At 49.6% G+C, this 19,178-nt stretch overlaps 1 protein-coding gene across 1 annotated transcript in view; it reads right to left on the bottom strand.

The window, feature by feature from the left end:
- SCRIB (scribble planar cell polarity protein) overlaps positions 1–19,178 on the bottom strand; it is a 195,589-nt gene that overhangs the window by 55,309 nt on the left and 121,102 nt on the right. The window contains exons 28-32 of the mRNA XM_063450950.1: positions 18,926–18,982; positions 15,440–15,520; positions 11,205–11,561; positions 8,691–8,753; positions 6,890–6,940 (exon numbers count right to left, since the gene is read on the bottom strand). Coding sequence (XP_063307020.1) covers positions 6,890–6,940; positions 8,691–8,753; positions 11,205–11,561; positions 15,440–15,520; positions 18,926–18,982 — 609 coding nt within the window. The remainder of the gene's footprint in view (positions 1–6,889; positions 6,941–8,690; positions 8,754–11,204; positions 11,562–15,439; positions 15,521–18,925; positions 18,983–19,178) is intronic.

The following is a 19,178-nucleotide window of genomic DNA, read 5'->3' on the forward strand; positions in this document are numbered from 1 at the left end:
CAGCTAACACCCACCCCGGACCAGCCACAGCTCCTGCATTATAAACTAATAGCAGCCAGAACGTGGATACGGCTAACGCCCACCCCGGACCAGTCACAGCTCCTGCATTATAAACTAATAGCCAGAACGTGGATACTGCTAACACCCACCCCGGACCAGCCACAGCTCCTGCATTATAAACTAATAGCATCCAGAACGTGGATACGGCTAACACCCACCCCGGACCAGCCACAGCTCCTGCATTATAAACTAATAGCAGCCAGAACGTGGATATCGGCTAACACCCACCCCGGACCAGCCACAGCTCCTGCATTATAAACTAATAGCAGCCAGAACGTGGATACGGCTAACACCCACCCCGGACCAGCCACAGCTCCTGCATTATAAACTAATAGCAGCCAGAACGTGGATATCGGCTAACACCCACCCCGGACCAGCCACAGCTCCTGCATTATAAACTAATAGCAGCCAGAACGTGGATATCGGCTAACACCCACCCCGGACCAGCCACAGCTCCTGCATTATAAACTAATAGCAGCCAGAACGTGGATATCGGCTAACACCCACCCAGGACCAGCCACAGCTCCTGCATTATAAACTAATATCAGCCAGAACGTGGATACGGCTAACACCCACCCCGGACCAGCCACAGCTCCTGCATTATAAACTAATAGCAGCCAGAACGTGGATATCGGCTAACACCCACCCCGGACCAGCCACAGCTCCTGCATTATAAACTAATAGCAGCCAGAACGTGGATATCGGCTAACACCCACCCCGGACCAGCCACAGCTCCTGCATAATAAACTAATAGCCAGAACGTGGATACAGCTAACACCCTCCCCGGACCAGCCACAGCTCCTGCATTATAAACTAATAGCAGCCAGAACGTGGATATCGGCTAACACCCACCCCGGACCAGCCACAGCTCCTGCATTATAAACTAATAGCAGCCAGAACGTGGATATCGGCTAACACACACCCCGGACCAGCCACAGCTCCTGCATTATAAACTAATAGCAGCCAGAACAAGGATATCGGCTAACACCCACCCCGGACCAGCCACAGCTCCTGCATTATAAACGAATAGCAGCCAGAACGTGGATATCGGCTAACACCCACCCCGGACCAGCCACAGCTCCTGCATTATAAACTAATAGCAGCCAGAACGTGGATATCGGCTAACACCCACCCCGGACCAGCCACAGCTCCTGCATTATAAACTAATAGCAGCCAGAACGTTGATACAGCTAACACCCACCCCGGACCAGCCACAGCTCCTGCATTATAAACTAATAGCAGCCAGAACGTGGATATCGGCTAACACCCACCCCGGACCAGCCACAGCTCCTGCATAATAAACTAATAGCAGCCAGAACGTGGATACAGCTAACACCCACCCCGGACCAGCCACAGCTCCTGCATTATAAACTAATAGCAGCCAGAACGTGGATATCGGCTAACACCCACCCCGGACCAGCCACAGCTCCTGAATTATAAACTAATAGCAGCCAGAACGTGGATATCGGCTAACACACACCCCGGACCAGCCACAGCTCCTGCATTATAAACTAATAGCAGCCAGAACAAGGATATCGGCTAACACCCACCCCGGACCAGCCACAGCTCCTGCATTATAAATTAATAGCAGCCAGAACGTGGATATCGGCTAACACCCACCCCGGACCAGCCACAGCCCCTGCATTATAAACTAATAGCAGCCAGAACGTGGATACAGCTAACACCCACCCCGGACCAGCCACAGCTCCTGCATTATAAACTAATAGCAGCCAGAACGTGGATACAGCTAACACCCACCCCGGACCAGCCACAGCTCCTGTATTATAAACTAATAGCAGCCAGAACGTGGATATCGGCTAACACCCACCCCGGACCAGCCACAGCTCCTGCATTATAAACTAATAGCAGCCAGAACGTGGATATCGGCTAACACCCACCCCGGACCAGCCACAGCTCCTGCATTATAAACTAATAGCAGCCAGAACGTGGATACGGCTAACACCCACCCCGGACCAGCCACAGCTCCTGCATTATAAACTAATAGCAGCCAGAACGTGGATACGGCTAACACCCACCCCGGACCAGCCACAGCTCCTGCATTATAAACTAATAGCAGCCAGAACGTGGATATCGGCTAACACCCACCCCGGACCAGCCACAGCTCCTGCATTATAAACTAATAGCAGCCAGAACGTGGATACGGCTAACACACACCCCGGACCAGCCACAGCTCCTGCATTATAAACTAATAGCAGCCAGAACGTGGATATCAGCCAACACCCACCCCGGACCAGCCACAGCTCCTGCATTATAAACTAATAGCAGCCAGAACGTGGATACAGCTAACACCCACCCCGGACCAGCCACAGCTCCTGCATTATAAACTAATAGCAGCCAGAACGTGGATTTCGGCTAACACCCACCCCGGACCAGCCACAGCTCCTGCATTATAAACTAATAGCAGCCAGAACGTGGATATCGGCTAACACCCACCCCGGACCAGCCACAGCTCCTGCATTATAAACTAATAGCAGCCAGAACGTGGATACAGCTAACACCCACCCCGGACCAGCCACAGCTCCTGCATTATAAACTAATAGCAGCCAGAACGTGGATATCGGCTAACACCCACCCCGGACCAGCCACAGCTCCTGCATTATAAACTAATAGCAGCCAGAACGTGGATATCGGCCAACACCCACCCTGGACCAGCCACAGCTCCTGCATTATAAACTAATAGCAGCCAGAACGTGGATACGGCTAACACCCACCCCGGACCAGCCACAGCTCCTGCATTATAAACTAATAGCAGCCAGAACGTGGATACGGCTAACACCCACCCCGGACCAGCCACAGCTCCTGCATTATAAACTAATAGCAGCCAGAACGTGGATACGGCTAACACCCACCCCGGACACAGGTAGCAGCTATTAGAAGTTTGCTTCTGAGGGAGGTATTCAATATACAAGTACACTAAAGAATAATTTCTATGAAAATATATAATATATATACATACACTAATAGTGTATATATATACCAATACCAACCTAGCACTACTCCACCGAACTCACTAATACCAACCTAGCACTACTCCACCGAACTCACTAATAGCAACCTAGCACTACTCCACCGAACTCACTAATCCCAACCTAGCACTAGTCCACCGAACTCACTAATCCCAACCTAGCACTACTCCACCGAACTCACTAATGGCAACCTAGCACTACTCCACCGAACTCACTAATCCCAACCTAGCACTACTCCACCGAACTCACTAATAGCAACCTAGCACTACTCCACCGAACTCACTAATAGCAACCTAGCACTACTCCACCGAACTCACTAATAGCAACCTAGCACTACTCCACCGAACTCACTAATAGCAACCTAGCACTACTCCACTGAACTCACTAATCCCAATCTAGCACTACTCCATCGAACTCACTAATAGCAACCTAGCACTACTCCACCGAACTCACTAATAGCAACCTAGCACTACTCCACCGAACTCACTAATAGCAACCTAGCACTACTCCACCGAACTCACTAATAGCAACCTAGCACTACTCCACCGAACTCACTAATAGCAACCTAGCACTACTCCACCAAACTCACTAATAGCAACCTTGCACTACTCCACCAAACTCACTAATAGCAACCTAGCACTACTCCACCGAACTCACTAATAGCAACCTAGCACTACTCCACCGAACTCACTAATAGCAACCTAGCACTACTCCACCGAACTCACTAATAGCAACCTAGCACTACTCCACCGAACTCACTAATAGCAACCTAGCACTACTCCACCGAACTCACTAATAGCAACCTAGCACTACTCCACCGAACTCACTAATAGCAACCTAGCACTACTCCACCGAACTCACTAATAGCAACCTAGCACTACTCCACCGAACTCACTAATAGCAACCTAGCACTACTCCACCGAACTCACTAATGGCAACCTAGCACTACTCCACCGAACTCACTAATAGCAACCTAGCACTACTCCACCGAACTCACTATAGCAACCTAGCACTACTCCACCGAACTCACTAATGGCAACCTTGCACTATTCCACAGAGCTCACACTAATAGTAACCTTGCACTACTCCACAGAGATCACACGAATATCAACCTTGCACTACTCCACAGAGCTCACACGAATATCAACCTTGCACTACTCCACAGAGCTCACACAAATATCAACCTTGCACTACTCCAAAGAGCTCACACTAATAGCAACCTTGCACTACTCCACAGAGCTCACACTAATAGTAACCTTGCACTACTCCACAGAGATCACACGAATAGCAACCTTGCACTACTCCAAGGAGCTCACACTAATAGTAACCTTGCACTACTCCACAGAGATCACACTAATAGTAACCTTGCATTACTCCACAGAGCTCACACTAATAGTAACCTTGCACTACTCCACAGAGATCACACAAATAGTGTGAGCTCCTTGGAGTAGTGCAAGGTTGATATTCGTGTGATCTCTGTGGAGTAGTGCAAGGTTGATATTAGTGTGATCTCTGTGGAGTAGTGCAAGGTTACTATTAGTGTGAGCTCTGTGGAGTAGTGCAAGGTTGCTATTAGTGTGAGCTCCTTGGAGTAGTGCAAGGTTGCTAATAGCAACCTTGCACTACTCCACAGAGCTCACACTAATAGTAACCTTGCACTACTCCACAGAGATCACACTAATATCAACCTTGCACTACTCCACAGAGATCACACGAATATCAACCTTGCACTACTCCACAGAGCTCACACTAATAGCAACCTTGCACTACTCCACAGAGCTCACACTAATAGTAACCTTGCACTACTCCACAGAGATCACACAAATATCAACCTTGCACTACTCCACAGAGATCACACAAATATCAACCTTGCACTACTCCACAGAGATCACACAAATATCAACCTTGCACTACTCCAAAGAGCTCACACTAATGGTAACCTTGCACTACTCCACAGAGCTCGCACTAATAGTAACCTTGCACTACTCCACAGAGCTCGCACTAATAGTAACCTTGCACTACTCCACAGAGCTCGCACTAATAGCAACCTTGCACTACTCCAAAGAGCTCAAACTAATAGTAACCTTACACTACTCCACAGAGCTCGCACTAATAGTAACCTTGCACTACTCCACAGAGCTCGCACTAATAGTAACCTTGCACTACTCCACAGAGCTCGCACTAATAGTAACCTTGCACTACTCCACAGAGCGCACACTAATAGCAACCTTGCACTACTCCACAGAGATCACACAAATATCAACCTTCCACTACTCCACAGGGATCACACGAATATCAACCTTGCACTACTCCACAGAGATCACACAAATATCAACCTTGCACTACTCCACAGAGATCACACGAATATCAACCTTGCACTACTCCACAGAGATCACACGAATATCAACCTTGCACTACTCCACAGAGATCACACGAATATCAACCTTGCACTACTCCACAGAGCTCACCAATAGCAACCTTGCACTACTCCACAGAGCTCGCACTAATAGTAACCTTGCACTACTCCACAGAGCTCGCACTAATAGTAACCTTGCACTACTCCACAGAGCTCGCACTAATAGTAACTTTGCACTACTCCACAGAGCGCGCACTAATAGCAACCTTGCACTACTCCACAGAGCGCACACTAATAGCAACCTTGCACTACTCCAAAGAGCTCAAACTAATAGTAACCTTACACTACTCCCCAGAGCTCACACTAATAGCAACCTTGCACTACTCCACAGAGCTCGCACTAATAGCAACCTTGCACTACTCCCCAGAGCTCACACTAATAGCAACCTTGCACTACTCCCCAGAGCTCACACTAATAGCAACCTTGCACTACTCCACAGAGCTCACACTAATAGCAACCTTGCACTACTCCACAGAGCTCACACTAATAGCAACCTTGCACTACTCCACAGAGCTCACACTAATAGCAACCTTGCACTACTCCACAGAGCTCACACTAATAGCAACCTTGCACTATGCTGCCCATCTCACGCCAATATATGTTGCAGACAATTTTTAGAACTCACATCAGTATTGACCTTGCAGTATTCAGCAGAGTCTGCATAGCTCACAATAACACCACTAATCCCCACATTCTATGACTCAGCTCACCAATACCCAGCATAGCTCATTCTAACCCCGATCTCACACTAGCCATTAACATGGGTGGTAGCCAAGATAAAGGCTCCAGAATGTAAACTGCCATTATTTCCCACTACACACGTGTCATTAAGTATCAGTACACGCATTTTTGTTTTTGTTTCTATTTAACATATTTTATAACAGCTGCCGCAGTAAATAAATGAGTCCTCTTGCCTTATTTATATCCCTGGCGAGGGGTAGTCTCTCACCCTACCCATATATGTAATGGGAAAATGAGAGACGTATGGCAGCTGCAGACTGCTAGTGTGACCCCATCAATCTCATCACTCTCAGGCAGCCCAATACCATTTATGTGTCATGTCCCTAAACATTACATTCACTTGAGTCATAATAGTGGAAATCTAAACGCAAAAAAACAGGAGAAAGCCCTCTGATATGCCATACAAGATCATTTACTTAGCACACAGTGATAAAACGCTGCAAAGGAGGACAGCCAGGCACTCCAGCAGATAGAGCATCACATACTGTAATAAGGTCAGCAGAGAGTAACCACGCAGGAGTACATGGCAGCCACGTCCACAGAGGAAAGCCAGGCACTCCAGCAGATAGAGCATCACATACTGTAATAAGGTCAGCAGAGTAACCACGTAGGAGTACATGGCAGCCACGGAGGAAAACCAGGCAGACAAGCAAAAACTGAACTATGCATTAATAGGGGAACTTACAAAACGGGTTTCCCTGCCAGACAGATGACATGATCCAGGGCGGGAAATCTGCTAATCAGGAGCAGATACCATGGGGCAGGAAAATTAAATGAGAGAGGTAAGAAGATAAGTACACCAAGGTCATTGTGAGGAATAAGAGAAGAGTTAGACAAGGAGTCGAAAAAGTGGAATACATGAGGTGGCAAACTGAGAAGAGATGGGGGGAAAGGTGGAAGGAATGGAGCAGGAAGAGTTCAGGATGGGGAGTTAATGTGAATATCCCATTACTGAAGTTGAGGATCCCGGCTCGGAACCCGGCACGCAATGCGAGGCTCGGAACCCGGCACGCAATGCGAGGCTCGGAACCCGGCACGCAATGCGAGGCTCGGAACCCGGCACGCAATGCGAGGCTCGGAACCCGGCACGCAATGCGAGACTCGGAACCAGCCTCGCAATGCGAGGCGCGGAACCCGCCTCGCAATGCGAGGCTCGAAACCCGCCTCGCAATGCGAGGCTCGAAACCCGCCTCGCAATGCGAGGCTCGAAACCCGCCTCGCAATGCGAGGCTCGAAACCCGCCTCGGAATGCGAGGCTCGAAACCCGCCTCGGAATGCGAGGCTCGAAACCCGCCTCGGAATGCGAGGCTCGAAACCCGCCTCGGAATGCGAGGCTCGAAACCCGCCTCGGAATGCGAGGCTCGAAACCCGCCTCGGAATGCGAGGCTCGAAACCCGCCTCGGAATGCGAGGCTCGAAACCCGCCTCGGAATGCGAGGCTCGAAACCCGCCTCGGAATGCGAGGCTCGAAACCCGCCTCGGAATGAGAGGCTCGAAACCCGCCTCGGAATGCGAGGCTCGAAACCCGCCTCGGAATGCGAGGCTCGAAACCCGCCTCGGAATGCGAGGCTCGAAACCCGCCTCGGAATGCGAGGCTCGAAACCCGCCTCGGAATGCGAGGCTCGAAACCCGCCTCGGAATGCGAGGCTCGAAACCCGTCTCGGAATGCAAGGATCCCGTCTCGGAATGCAAGGATCCCGTCTCGGAATGCAAGGATCCCGGCTCGGAGCCAGTCACTGAATGTGAGGATCCTGGCTCGGAGCCAGTCACTGAATGTGAGGATCCTGGCTCGGAGCCAGTCACTGAATGTGAGGATCCTGGCTCGGAGCCAGTCACTGAATGTGAGGATCCTGGCTCGGAGCCAGTCACTGAATGTGAGGATCCCGGCTCGGAGCCAGTCACTGAATGTGAGGATCCCGGCTCGGAACCAGTCACGGAATGTGAGGATCCCGGCTCGGAACCAGTCACGAAATGTGAGGATCCCGGCTCGGAACCAGTCACGGAATGTGAGGCTCCCGGCTCGGAACCAGTCACGGAATGTGAGGCTCCCGGCTCGGAACCAGTCACGGAATGTGAGGCTCCCGGCTCGGAACCAGTCACTGAATGTGAGGATCCCGGCTCGGAACCAGTCACTGAATGTGAGGATCCCGGCTCGGAACCAGTCACGAAATGTGAGGATCCCGGCTCGGAACCAGTCACGGAATGTGAGGCTCCCGGCTCGGAACCAGTCACTGAATGTGAGGATCCCGGCTCCGAATGTAAAGATCCCGGCTCAGAACCCATCACAGAATGTAAGGATCCGGGCTTAGAATTAGTGTTCATGTTACAGGATAAGAGTAAAAACCTCTCTACACTTGTGTATACTTACTAGAGTTTGTATGATGATGCAGGGGAGACTGAGAACCTCATGTTATACAGAAAAATACTTATTGTTGAAAAGAAAACAAGGGAATAACTTTCCAAATGACCTCAAAGCAGGAGACTTACCTGCTGTGTGTTGGGAGAGCATGGAGCGTCTTTCCTGGAGCTGGTGGAGGAGTCAGAAGGTACCTGTAAATTAAAAATCAGCAGGATCAATATGTACTGAGCCATGTCAAGGAATAATAAAATTATTGTGACATAGGGTAATGTTGCGACTACGGGTAATGGGCCCAAGTTCTGATTCTAGAAGACATCACACACCATAGCAACCACTAGAAGCTGGTAAGGACTTGTACAATTTGGGCCTTTTGAGAAAAATACTCATAATTGTGACGAGACCAATCTCACCACTGTGCATTAGAAGGAGCCTGGTTGCCTGCCTGCTGCCTTTTGACTATGGACCGGCATTTAAATACTTTATTTTCCTATGCAGAAAGGTCTATTGATGTATTTCTGCTCTGGCGTTCGGTAGATTCTTGTCTTTACTGAATGAACTCATTTAACCCAAATAGCTATGCCATGGAGCCTATTCGTGTAAGAAAAGACTTTGGCTCCATGGCAATTTAACTGTATGTGTGTGGTCTGAGCGCCATTCAGTAATAAGGTGCGCTCAGACCTAAGCTATCTGGGGATATGTTGCATGTCTGTATTTTATGTAATAAATGTAACCTTGTGTATTTTATTGTATTTTACGGTCTTTTTACTGCCATGTGCTTAATGGAGTTTTGCCTCTGTCCTTGGATCTAATTGGATTACTTCCCAATTATCTCCAGGATAGAAGACTGTGGAACTGGTTTTGGGCAGAAAAGCCATGCTTTCTTTGGTCACAAAAGTCTTCGATCTATCTTTTGAACCAATGGACCAATGTGGATGATTTTGACATATGTTCGTATTTGGAGTATACTGATTCTGATGTAAGTTTTATGTGAATGTGATGCATACTTTTAAAGTTATGAATAATGTGGAAAAACTATTTCTCTGCCTGTGATAATTACATTACCCATTGTGTAAGGTAATTGTATCACAGGCAGAGGGGAGGATTTTGTGTGGGAGTGTGAGTGTTTATTGGTTGTTTTCCAAAACCCTGTGGGTGGTACTAATGTGTAAGAATGTGTATATAAGAACAATAAACCCACAGCTCTGTCTGTTCCTGCTTGACCCTCAAAACGGAGCCTTGTCTCGTTCTTGGGGGGATTTATTGTATGCTGTTCCAGTTGACTGCTAGGAGTGTAAGCCTATTCGTATGTTTTTTCCTATTCGGCTGTTTACAGCATTCGTATGTTTGAGAGCATTCATATGCTTCTCCGGTTTGGTGGATTGGTGTCTACAGTAGCTGTGCCTGTGTCTCTGGAAGGGGAAGATCTACTACATTTAACATGTGGAGAGCCACTTTCATATATTCAAACTGTGCACAAACTGATTGGATAATCTGTGCTATGACCAAATGTACATATAGGGCATAGATATACATGGGCTAGAAAACTCATTTTCATTTTAGAAAAACAGCATTGTGATGGTTTTTCTTTAACAAATTAGCCACGGAGACTAAGGTGGCAAAATAAAATATCAGTGGGCATTAGGGGCACATATAGGCACCACAGCCAAGGTTTTCTTTTCTGCTATACAGGCTCCTAGGTTTTGTTATACAGGGATAACGAGGTATTACCTCAAGGTGATGGCACTATATAGAGGAATGCTGGCCTGTCATGCTATTATCTGTGCTTCCAAACAAAGTACGGCGGTGTAATAAAGCAGATTCTACTTAAGGAAAGTTCTCGGGGTAGACTCTTGATCTTAGCTCAATGTTCCCAAACAAGTCCTCATGGCCCACCCATAATCCAGGATTGATGACCATACCTGGACTGTTGCTGTGTTGCGAAGACTGGTTTGGGAACCGCAGTCTTAGCTAATGCAAAGCTAGTGTCCTTCTGTATAATGTAAACAGCCCAGTATCTGCACCAATAACCCCCCCCAGGTGACTATTATATTTATATAGTGAGGCAGGCTCCACCCGTTCATGTAGATAAGAACAAATGGGATTCACAAGTCCCGTGGCAGGTGCATGCAGCCTCTTGGAGAAGAGGACACTTACTTTGCATATTTAAAAGAGAGAACACAACTCTTTATTTCCCTGGAACCATAGACAAACATTAGCCCAGACCATCTCCCAGAGACCTTCATACAGGCCTAATGCTAGGGTTATCTTTATGATGAAATACAAAGAGAGAGAAAGCCAAAGCAGGGTGTGCAAAAATCTTGTGATTAACAGCCACAAGCAGGTGACAGTACTCCATGAAACTGGTCACAGTAAAACGCTGGTGACAGCTGCAGGTCAGGTCAGATTCTGAACAAATAAACAGGTGCACGCACTCACAGGGCAAACAGGAAAAAAGACAGAAATAAGCTTTCAGTTTAGTGGAACCTTCCCAGAGACGTGGGAGAGAGAGGTCCGTTATCAGGCATGGACTGCACTGTTTCTGCATATGTGTTTAGGATCTGAGAGTGCAAGGTCACACGTGATGTGCATGCTCCACACATGAAAACAACACGGGTGCACAAACACACAAACGTGTTGCTTGCCTTTTTGTTGTACACGGTGGTCCTCAGTACCCCGGAGCTCCCATATCCAGTGGGTGGCCCCCCCAAAGCGATTCCATTAGACCCATGACTCTTCTTGTTAGCCACCACGAAGGGGTTCTCACTGAACTGGATGGACTGAGAGTCCACTAACACCTCCTCTGGCTCCGTGTTACTGACGGGAGTACCAGCTTCCCTTGGCTCCACGGGGGGAGAGGGCTGGAGAGTTTGTAGTGGAGAAGAGGACTCTGCGGGAGCAGGGAGGCCGGTCGGCCCATTGGCTAGGACAGTGGGGACAGGGTGGACAAGGGCCACGGGAACAGGGGCAGGAGAGCAGGCGGTATCCATTCCAAGAGGGAGCTGCAAGACGGACACAGGAGGGAGCAAGAGACACGAGTAATAGGACAGAGAAGGGACAAGAAAGACACCCAGACAAGGAGAGCAAGGACAAAGAAAGGGGGAAAAAAGTCATATGGAGAAAAATCAAAAAAGCAGAGGACTGAATAACACACAGTTCTGGACATGAAACTAAAGAATAAGACAACACCCTTGGGGTCTTAGTCTGTAGTCCCAGTTTTCCATCAGCTTACAGCATTCTCCACTTCAAACCCAGGGGGCTTTAAACACATATCAACCCCTTCTAACACAGCCCAAAGAGGGCTTTAAACACATATCAACCCCTTCTAACACAGCCCAAAGGGGGCTTTAAACACATATCAACCCCTTCTAACACAGCCCAAAGGGGGCTTTAAACACATATCAACCCCTTCTAACACAGCCCAAAGGGGGCTTTAAACACATATAAACCCCTTCTAACACAGCCCAAAGGGGGCTTTAAACACATATCAACCCCTTCTAATCCTACCCAGAGAGGGCAGAGTGTGCTTGTGAGAGAGGATGAGGGGACAGGCAGAGTGCGCTTGTGAGAGAGGAAGAGGGGACAGGCAGAGTGCAGAGTAAGAAAGATTCAGGTGTGAGACTGGCAGAGTAAGAAAGATTCAGGTGAAAGATTGGCAGGCAGAGTAAGAAAGATTCAGGTGTGAGAGACTGGCAGAGTAAGAAAGATTCAGGTGTGAGAGACTGGCAGAGTAAGAAAGATTCAGGTGTGAGAGACTGGCAGAGTAAGTAAGATTCAGGTGTGAGAGACTGGCAGAGTAAGAAAGATTCAGGTGTGAGAGACTGGCAGAGTAAGAAAGATTCAGGTGTGAGAGACTGGCAGAGTAAGAAAGATTCAGGTGTGAGAGACTGGCAGAGTAAGAAAGATTCAGGTGTGAGAGACTGGCAGAGTAAGAGATTCAGGTGTGAGAGACTGGCAGAGTAAGAAAGATTCAGGTGTGAGAGACTGGCAGAGTAAGAAAGATTCAGGTGTGAGAGACTGGCAGAGTAAGAAAGATTCAGGTGTGAGAGACTGGCAGAGTAAGAAAGATTCAGGTGTGAGAGACTGGCAGAGTAAGAAAGATTCAGGTGTGAGAGACTGGCAGAGTAAGAAAGATTCAGGTGTGAGAGACTGGCAGAGTAAGAAAGATTCAGGTGTGAGAGACTGGCAGAGTAAGAGATTCAGGTGTGAGAGACTGTCAGAGTAAGAAAGATTCAGGTGTGAGAGACTGGCAGAGTAAGAAAGATTCAGGTGTGAGAGACTGGCAGAGTAAGAAAGATTCAGGTGTGAGACTGGCAGAGTAAGAGTGAGATAGAGGACCTGGGATAAAAGAAAGGGAGGGTCGGGGAGATTGGACAGAGAGACAAACACCAGACAGAGAGAGACTCAGATAGACCAGAGGGACAGTGACAGCATATTGCTGATCATAATGTGACAGTCAATACGCAATGCTTCTATTGAAAGGTTCTATCCACATACGGAGAATAAGAGACTGTAACCCTTAACATGAAACAATAGGCGCTCACAAGACACTGAGCTTGGTTTTAGTGGGTCATCACATATTCTGTGATTGCAATTTCTCTCTATAGTGTGTACGATGAATAATTACATTATGATAACTAAAACACAAGCAGGAAGGGGCACAGCAACAAAAGATAAAACAAATATTAAGTTTAAATGAAAACAGAGAGGTTAAGAGAGCTAGTGGGTTCTTTACTGGAGGAATTAGCTGTGTATGTCTCTACACGATTTAATTACACAGATTCCATGTTTTTTTCCCCCATTTTATTAATTATCCCTCAAACCACAACCCCAAGGGCCACCGATTATACTTTATTATCTTAAACAATATGCAGTGTATTAAAAAATATAAACAAGTGAAAGATTTAGATGGGTGCAAAAAAAAAAAAAAAAAAGAATCTTATCAGAATGTCACTTTTAAAGGAAGCAGGTAAATAACACGGGTGGCCACAGACAGACAGGGGCAGACAATGAAGTAAAATTAAGGTGTGGATACAGAGATAAAGGGAGGCCACACAGAAAGAGTTACTCACTGATCACCATGTCCTCTGGGAAGAATAGGGTGAAGTGCCTGCCTCACTGCTATACTACTAGGGGGACGGACACAAAAAGCATTCCAAAAATAGTGTGAGGAGGAGAGAATCAGAGGGTCTGGAATGGCAGCTGTGAGCCGGAATAGATCGATGACACATTCACTCAAACCCCACATTCCTCACCCCCTCCTCCCCTTAGCACAGGCCAGTCATTTGCAAAAAGAGGCCCTGCGTACCCACAACTAATTCTGCCCCCCTCCCAACAAGTACCGACACCTCACTCTGCCCCCCTGCCAACAAGTACCGACACCTCACTCTGCCCCCCTGCCAACAAGTACCGGCACCTCACTCTGCCCCCCTCCCAACAAGTACCGGCACCTCACTCTGCCCCCCTCCCAACAAGTACCGGCACCTCACTCTGCCCCCCTCCCAACAAGTACCGGCACCTCACTCTGCCCCCCTCCCAACAAGTACCGGCACCTCACTCTGCCCCCCTCCCAACAAGTACCGGCACCTCACTCTGCCCCCCTCCCAACAAGTACCGGCACCTCACTCTGCCCCCTCCCAACAAGTACCGGCACCTCACTCTGCCCCCCTCCCAACAAGTACCGGCACCTCACTCTGCCCCCCTCCCAACAAGTACCGGCACCTCACTCTGCCCCCCTCCCAACAAGTACCGGCATCTCACTCTGCCCCCCTCCCAACAAGTACCGGCACCTCACTCTGCCCCCCTGCCAACAAGTACCGGCACCTCACTCTGCCCCCCTGCCAACAAGTACCGGCACCTCACTCTGCCCCCCATCCCAACAAGTACCGGCACCTCACTCTGCCCCCCATCCCAACAAGTACCGGCACCTCACTCTGCCCCCCCATCCCAACAAGTACCGGCATCTCACTCTGCCCCCCCATCCCAACAAGTACCGGCACCTCACTCTGCCCCCCTGCCAACAAGTACCGGCACCTCACTCTGCCCCCCTGCCAACAAGTACCGGCACCTCACTCTGCCCCCCTGCCAACAAGTACAGGCACCTCACTCTGCCCCCCTGCCAACAAGTACAGGCACCTCACTCTGCCCCCTTCCCAACAAGTACCGGCACCTCACTCTGCCCCCTTCCCAACAAGTACCGGCACCTCACTCTGCCCCCCTCCCAACAAGTACCGGCACCTCACTCTGCCCCCCTCCCAACAAGTACCGGCACCTCACTCTGCCCCCCTCCCAACAAGTACCGGCACCTCACTCTGCCCCCCTCCCAACAAGTACCGGCACCTCACTCTGCTCCCCTCCCAACAAGTACCGGCACCTCACTCTGCCCCTCTGCCAACAAGTACCGGCACCTCACTCTGCCCCCCTCCCAAAAAGTACCGGCACCTCACTCTGCCCCCCTCCCAAAAAGTACCGGCACCTCACTCTGCCCCCCCTCCCAACAAGTACTGGAGCTTCTCTCTACTCTCTTTCAAATAACTACCATGACAGCAATACGCTCCTCAGCGACATTTATAGCACATCACTGACGGTTTGTAACACCATGGCACATGTGGTGTTTGGACAGTGAACATAGAAATGTTCTGGTGCACAGATAACCAAAGAATTTACTCAAGAATTAACGCTGTTTAATACGTTTCAGAAAAGGAACATTAAAAGGAATTAAAATCCAAACATCTCTCGTATTGGCTTGAAGGATCTTCTACAGAGAGAAACAAGACCTCACTATAACACTCCCTGTGTCAATGACACCGATGCAGACATTTGGGACACAGAAGCCCCCTTAAAAAGGACTTTATAACTGCCAGATTTGGCCCCTACTCACCCGGTTTCCTTTTGGAAGGCCACTGCTGGGTAGAGCTGCAAGTGTCTTATAATCCAGTTTCATGGGCTCAGTGCTGTAAGCCTAAACACAGAGCACACGTGCATCAGTCCACTGAAACCAGCTCATGCCATTTAGTACATACGTTTTTTTTTTTTTTTTTTATAAGACTTTTTATTGCAAATGCAAGATAAAATTGACAGAGTACAACAATAACTATGGTGATGGTGCAGATGAAATATGTAATTTAGTAAATTTTTACTCAGCATGGAGTACTGCTCCCCTGGCTTGTTACTCAGCGCTGGCATGGAGTACTGCTCCCCTGGCTTGTTACCCAGCGCTGGCATGGAGTACTGCTCCCCTGGCTTGTTACCCAGCGCTGGCATGGAGTACTGCTCCCCTGGCTTGTTACACAGCGCTGGCATGGAGTACTGCTCCCCTGGCTTGTTACCCAGCGCTGGCATGGAGTACTGCTCCCCTGGCTTGTTACTCAGCGCTGGCATGGAGTACTGCTCCCCTGGCTTGTTACCCAGCGCTGGCATGGAGTACTGCTCCCCTGGCTTGTTACCCAGCGCTGGCATGGAGTACTGCTCCCCTGGCTTGTTACTCAGCGCTGGCATGGAGTACTGCTCCCCTGGCTTGTTACCCAGCGCTGGCATGGAGTACTGCTCCCCTGGCTTGTTACCCAGCACTAGCATGGAGTACTGCTCCCCTGGCTTGTTACACAGCGCTGGCATGGAGTACTGCTCCCCTGGCTTGTTACTCAGCGCTGGCATGGAGTACTGCTCCCCTGGCTTGTTACTCAGCGCTGGCATGGAGTACTGCTCCCCTGGCTTGTTACACAGCGCTGGCATGGAGTACTGCTCCCCTGGCTTGTTACACAGCGCTGGCATGGAGTACTGCTCCCCTGGCTTGTTACCCAGCGCTGGCATGGAGTACTGCTCCCCTGGCTTGTTACTCAGCGCTGGCATGGAGTACTGCTACCCTGGCTTGTTACACAGTGCTGGCATGGAGTACTGCTCCCCTGGCTTGTTACACAGCGCTGGCATGGAGTACTGCTCCCCTGGCTTGTTACACAGCGCTGGCATGGAGTACTGCTCCCCTGGCTTGTTACCCAGCGCTGGCATGGAGTACTGCTCCCCTGGCTTGTTACCCAGCACTAGCATGGAGTACTGCTCCCCTGGCTTGTTACTCAGCGCTGGCATGGAGTACTGCTCCCCTGGCTTGTTACACAGCGCTGGCATGGAGTACTGCTCCCCTGGCTTGTTACACAGCGCTGGCATGGAGTACTGCTCCCCTGGCTTGTTACACAGTGCTGGCATGGAGTACTGCTCCCCTGGCTTGTTACACAGCGCTGGCATGGAGTACTGCTCCCCTGGCTTGTTACACAGCGCTGGCATGGAGTACTGCTCCCCTGGCTTGTTACACAGTGCTGGCATGGAGTACTGCTCCCCTGGCTTGTTACCCAGCGCTGGCATGGAGTACTGCTCCCCTGGCTTGTTACACAGTGCTGGCATGGAGTACTGCTCCCCTGGCTTGTTACACAGCGCTGGCATGGAGTACTGCTCCCCTGGCTTGTTACACAGCGCTGGCATGGAGTACTGCTCCCCTGGCTTGTTACACAGTGCTGGCATGGAGTACTGCTCCCCTGGCTTGTTACACAGCGCTGGCATGGAGTACTGCTCCCCTGGCTTGTTACCCAGCACTAGCATGGAGTACTGCTCCCCTGGCTTGTTACTCAGCGCTGGCATGGAGTACTGCTCCCCTGGCTTGTTACTCAGCGCTGGCATGGAGTACTGCTCCCCTGGCTTGTTACCCAGCACTAGCATGGAGTACTGCTCCCCTGGCTTGTTACTCAGCGCTGGCATGGAGTACTGCTCCCCTGGCTTGTTACACAGTGCTGGCATGGAGTACTGCTCCCCTGGCTTGTTACTCAGCGCTGGCATGGAGTACTGCTCCCCTGGCTTGTTACACAGCGCTGGCATGGAGTACTGCTCCCCTGGCTTGTTACACAGCGCTGGCATGGAGTACTGCTCCCCTGGCTTGTTACACAGCGCTGGCATGGAGTACTGCTCCCCTGGCTTGTTACACAGCGCTGGCATGGAGTACTGCTCTCCTGGCTTGTTACACAGCGCTGGCATGGAGTACTGCTCCCCTGGCTTGCTGGGGGTCTGTATATAAAAGTGGGCCATCTGGCCATAATAAAAACATTCCAGTTGCACCCTTCATAAAGTCTCAACCGATGTTTGAGTCTGCGACCAACGAAGCGATGGATTTGTTCTCACGACCTACTTGGATTTTGGGAGAGTACGAACTAGTGTACTATACGATCGGGCTATAATCACTTAAGCCTCTAATAGTTTGGGAGGACGCGAACGTACTATACGAAGTACAAGGGGTTAATTACAGACATGTTACTCAGTACTCATAATTAGCATCGGCATGGAGTACTACCTAATGGACTGGTTTCTCAGTACACGCACCAGCATTAAGTACTGCTCCCTGGACATGTTACTTAGTACTTCGCACTAGCACCGGCATGAGTACTGCTTCCTGGACATGTTACTTAGTACTTTGCACTAGCACCGGCATGAGTACTGCTTCCTGGACTGATTACTGAGTACTCTGCACTAGCACCGGCATGAGTACTGCTTCCTGGACTGATTACTGAGTACTCCGCACTAGCACCGGCATGAGTACTGCTTCCTGGACATGTTACTTAGTACTTTGCACTAGCACCGGCATGAGTACTGCTTCCTGGACTGATTACTGAGTACTCCGCACTAGCACCGGCATGAGTACTGCTTCCTGGACTGATTACTGAGTACTCCGCACTAGCACCGGCATGAGTACTGCTTCCTGGACATGTTACTTAGTACTTCGCACTAGCACCGGCATGAGTACTGCTTCCTGGACATGTTACTTAGTACTTCGCACTAGCACCGGCATGAGTACTGCTTCCTGGACTGATTACTCCGTACTCCGCACTAGACCTGGCATGGAGTACTGTTCGTGGGCATGTTACTCATTACTCAGCACCAGCAGGTAGTACTGCTCCCTGGACAGGTTACTCACCGTTGAGCACTTGTACCAGCATGGAGCACTGCTCGTGGACATGTATCAGTACTCCGCACCAGCAGGTACTACTGCTACTAGGGTATATTTTTACTCTCTGTACTCAGCAATGTTCCCTGAAGAGGTTACTCTGACTTGGCACAAGCACTAGCATGGAGTACTGCTCCCTGGATATGTCACTCTCAATACTCAGCAAGGCACCAGCAGGGAGTAATTAATCCAGGACACATCCCCTTTAGTGGAATCACATAACCAAATGGCAAATCGACTGATCCAGGTCCTCAAGTATTCACACAAGTAATGTCAATATGCTTTGAACACTTGGAACCATGGCAGCCGTCTCGAAGGACACAGCCAGCTGAGCCAAATCTTGCGACCACGTTTTTCCATTTCTCATAGCTCACACCCTCTCACCTTGTCCTCCTCTTCAAGGAGTTTAGTTGCCTCTTCCCGCTCTCTACGCATCCTTTCCTTCATAGAGAAGGAGACAGCAACAGGCACCCGAAGCCATGCACACAGAAAGAGGAGAAAAGGCAAGGGTGAGCAAGTAAATCGTAAGAGTGAAAGGAGTAGTGTTTGCAGAGAACAAATATTCAGAAAACAATTATAAAATATGAGGGCGTGGCGAGAATACGTGGAAAAGAAAGCAAGAGAGAAGATGGCAAGA

The sequence above is a fragment of the Pelobates fuscus genome, chromosome 4 (genome assembly GCF_036172605.1).
Source record: "Pelobates fuscus isolate aPelFus1 chromosome 4, aPelFus1.pri, whole genome shotgun sequence".
In the NCBI taxonomy this organism is placed as follows: Eukaryota; Metazoa; Chordata; class Amphibia; order Anura; family Pelobatidae; genus Pelobates; species Pelobates fuscus.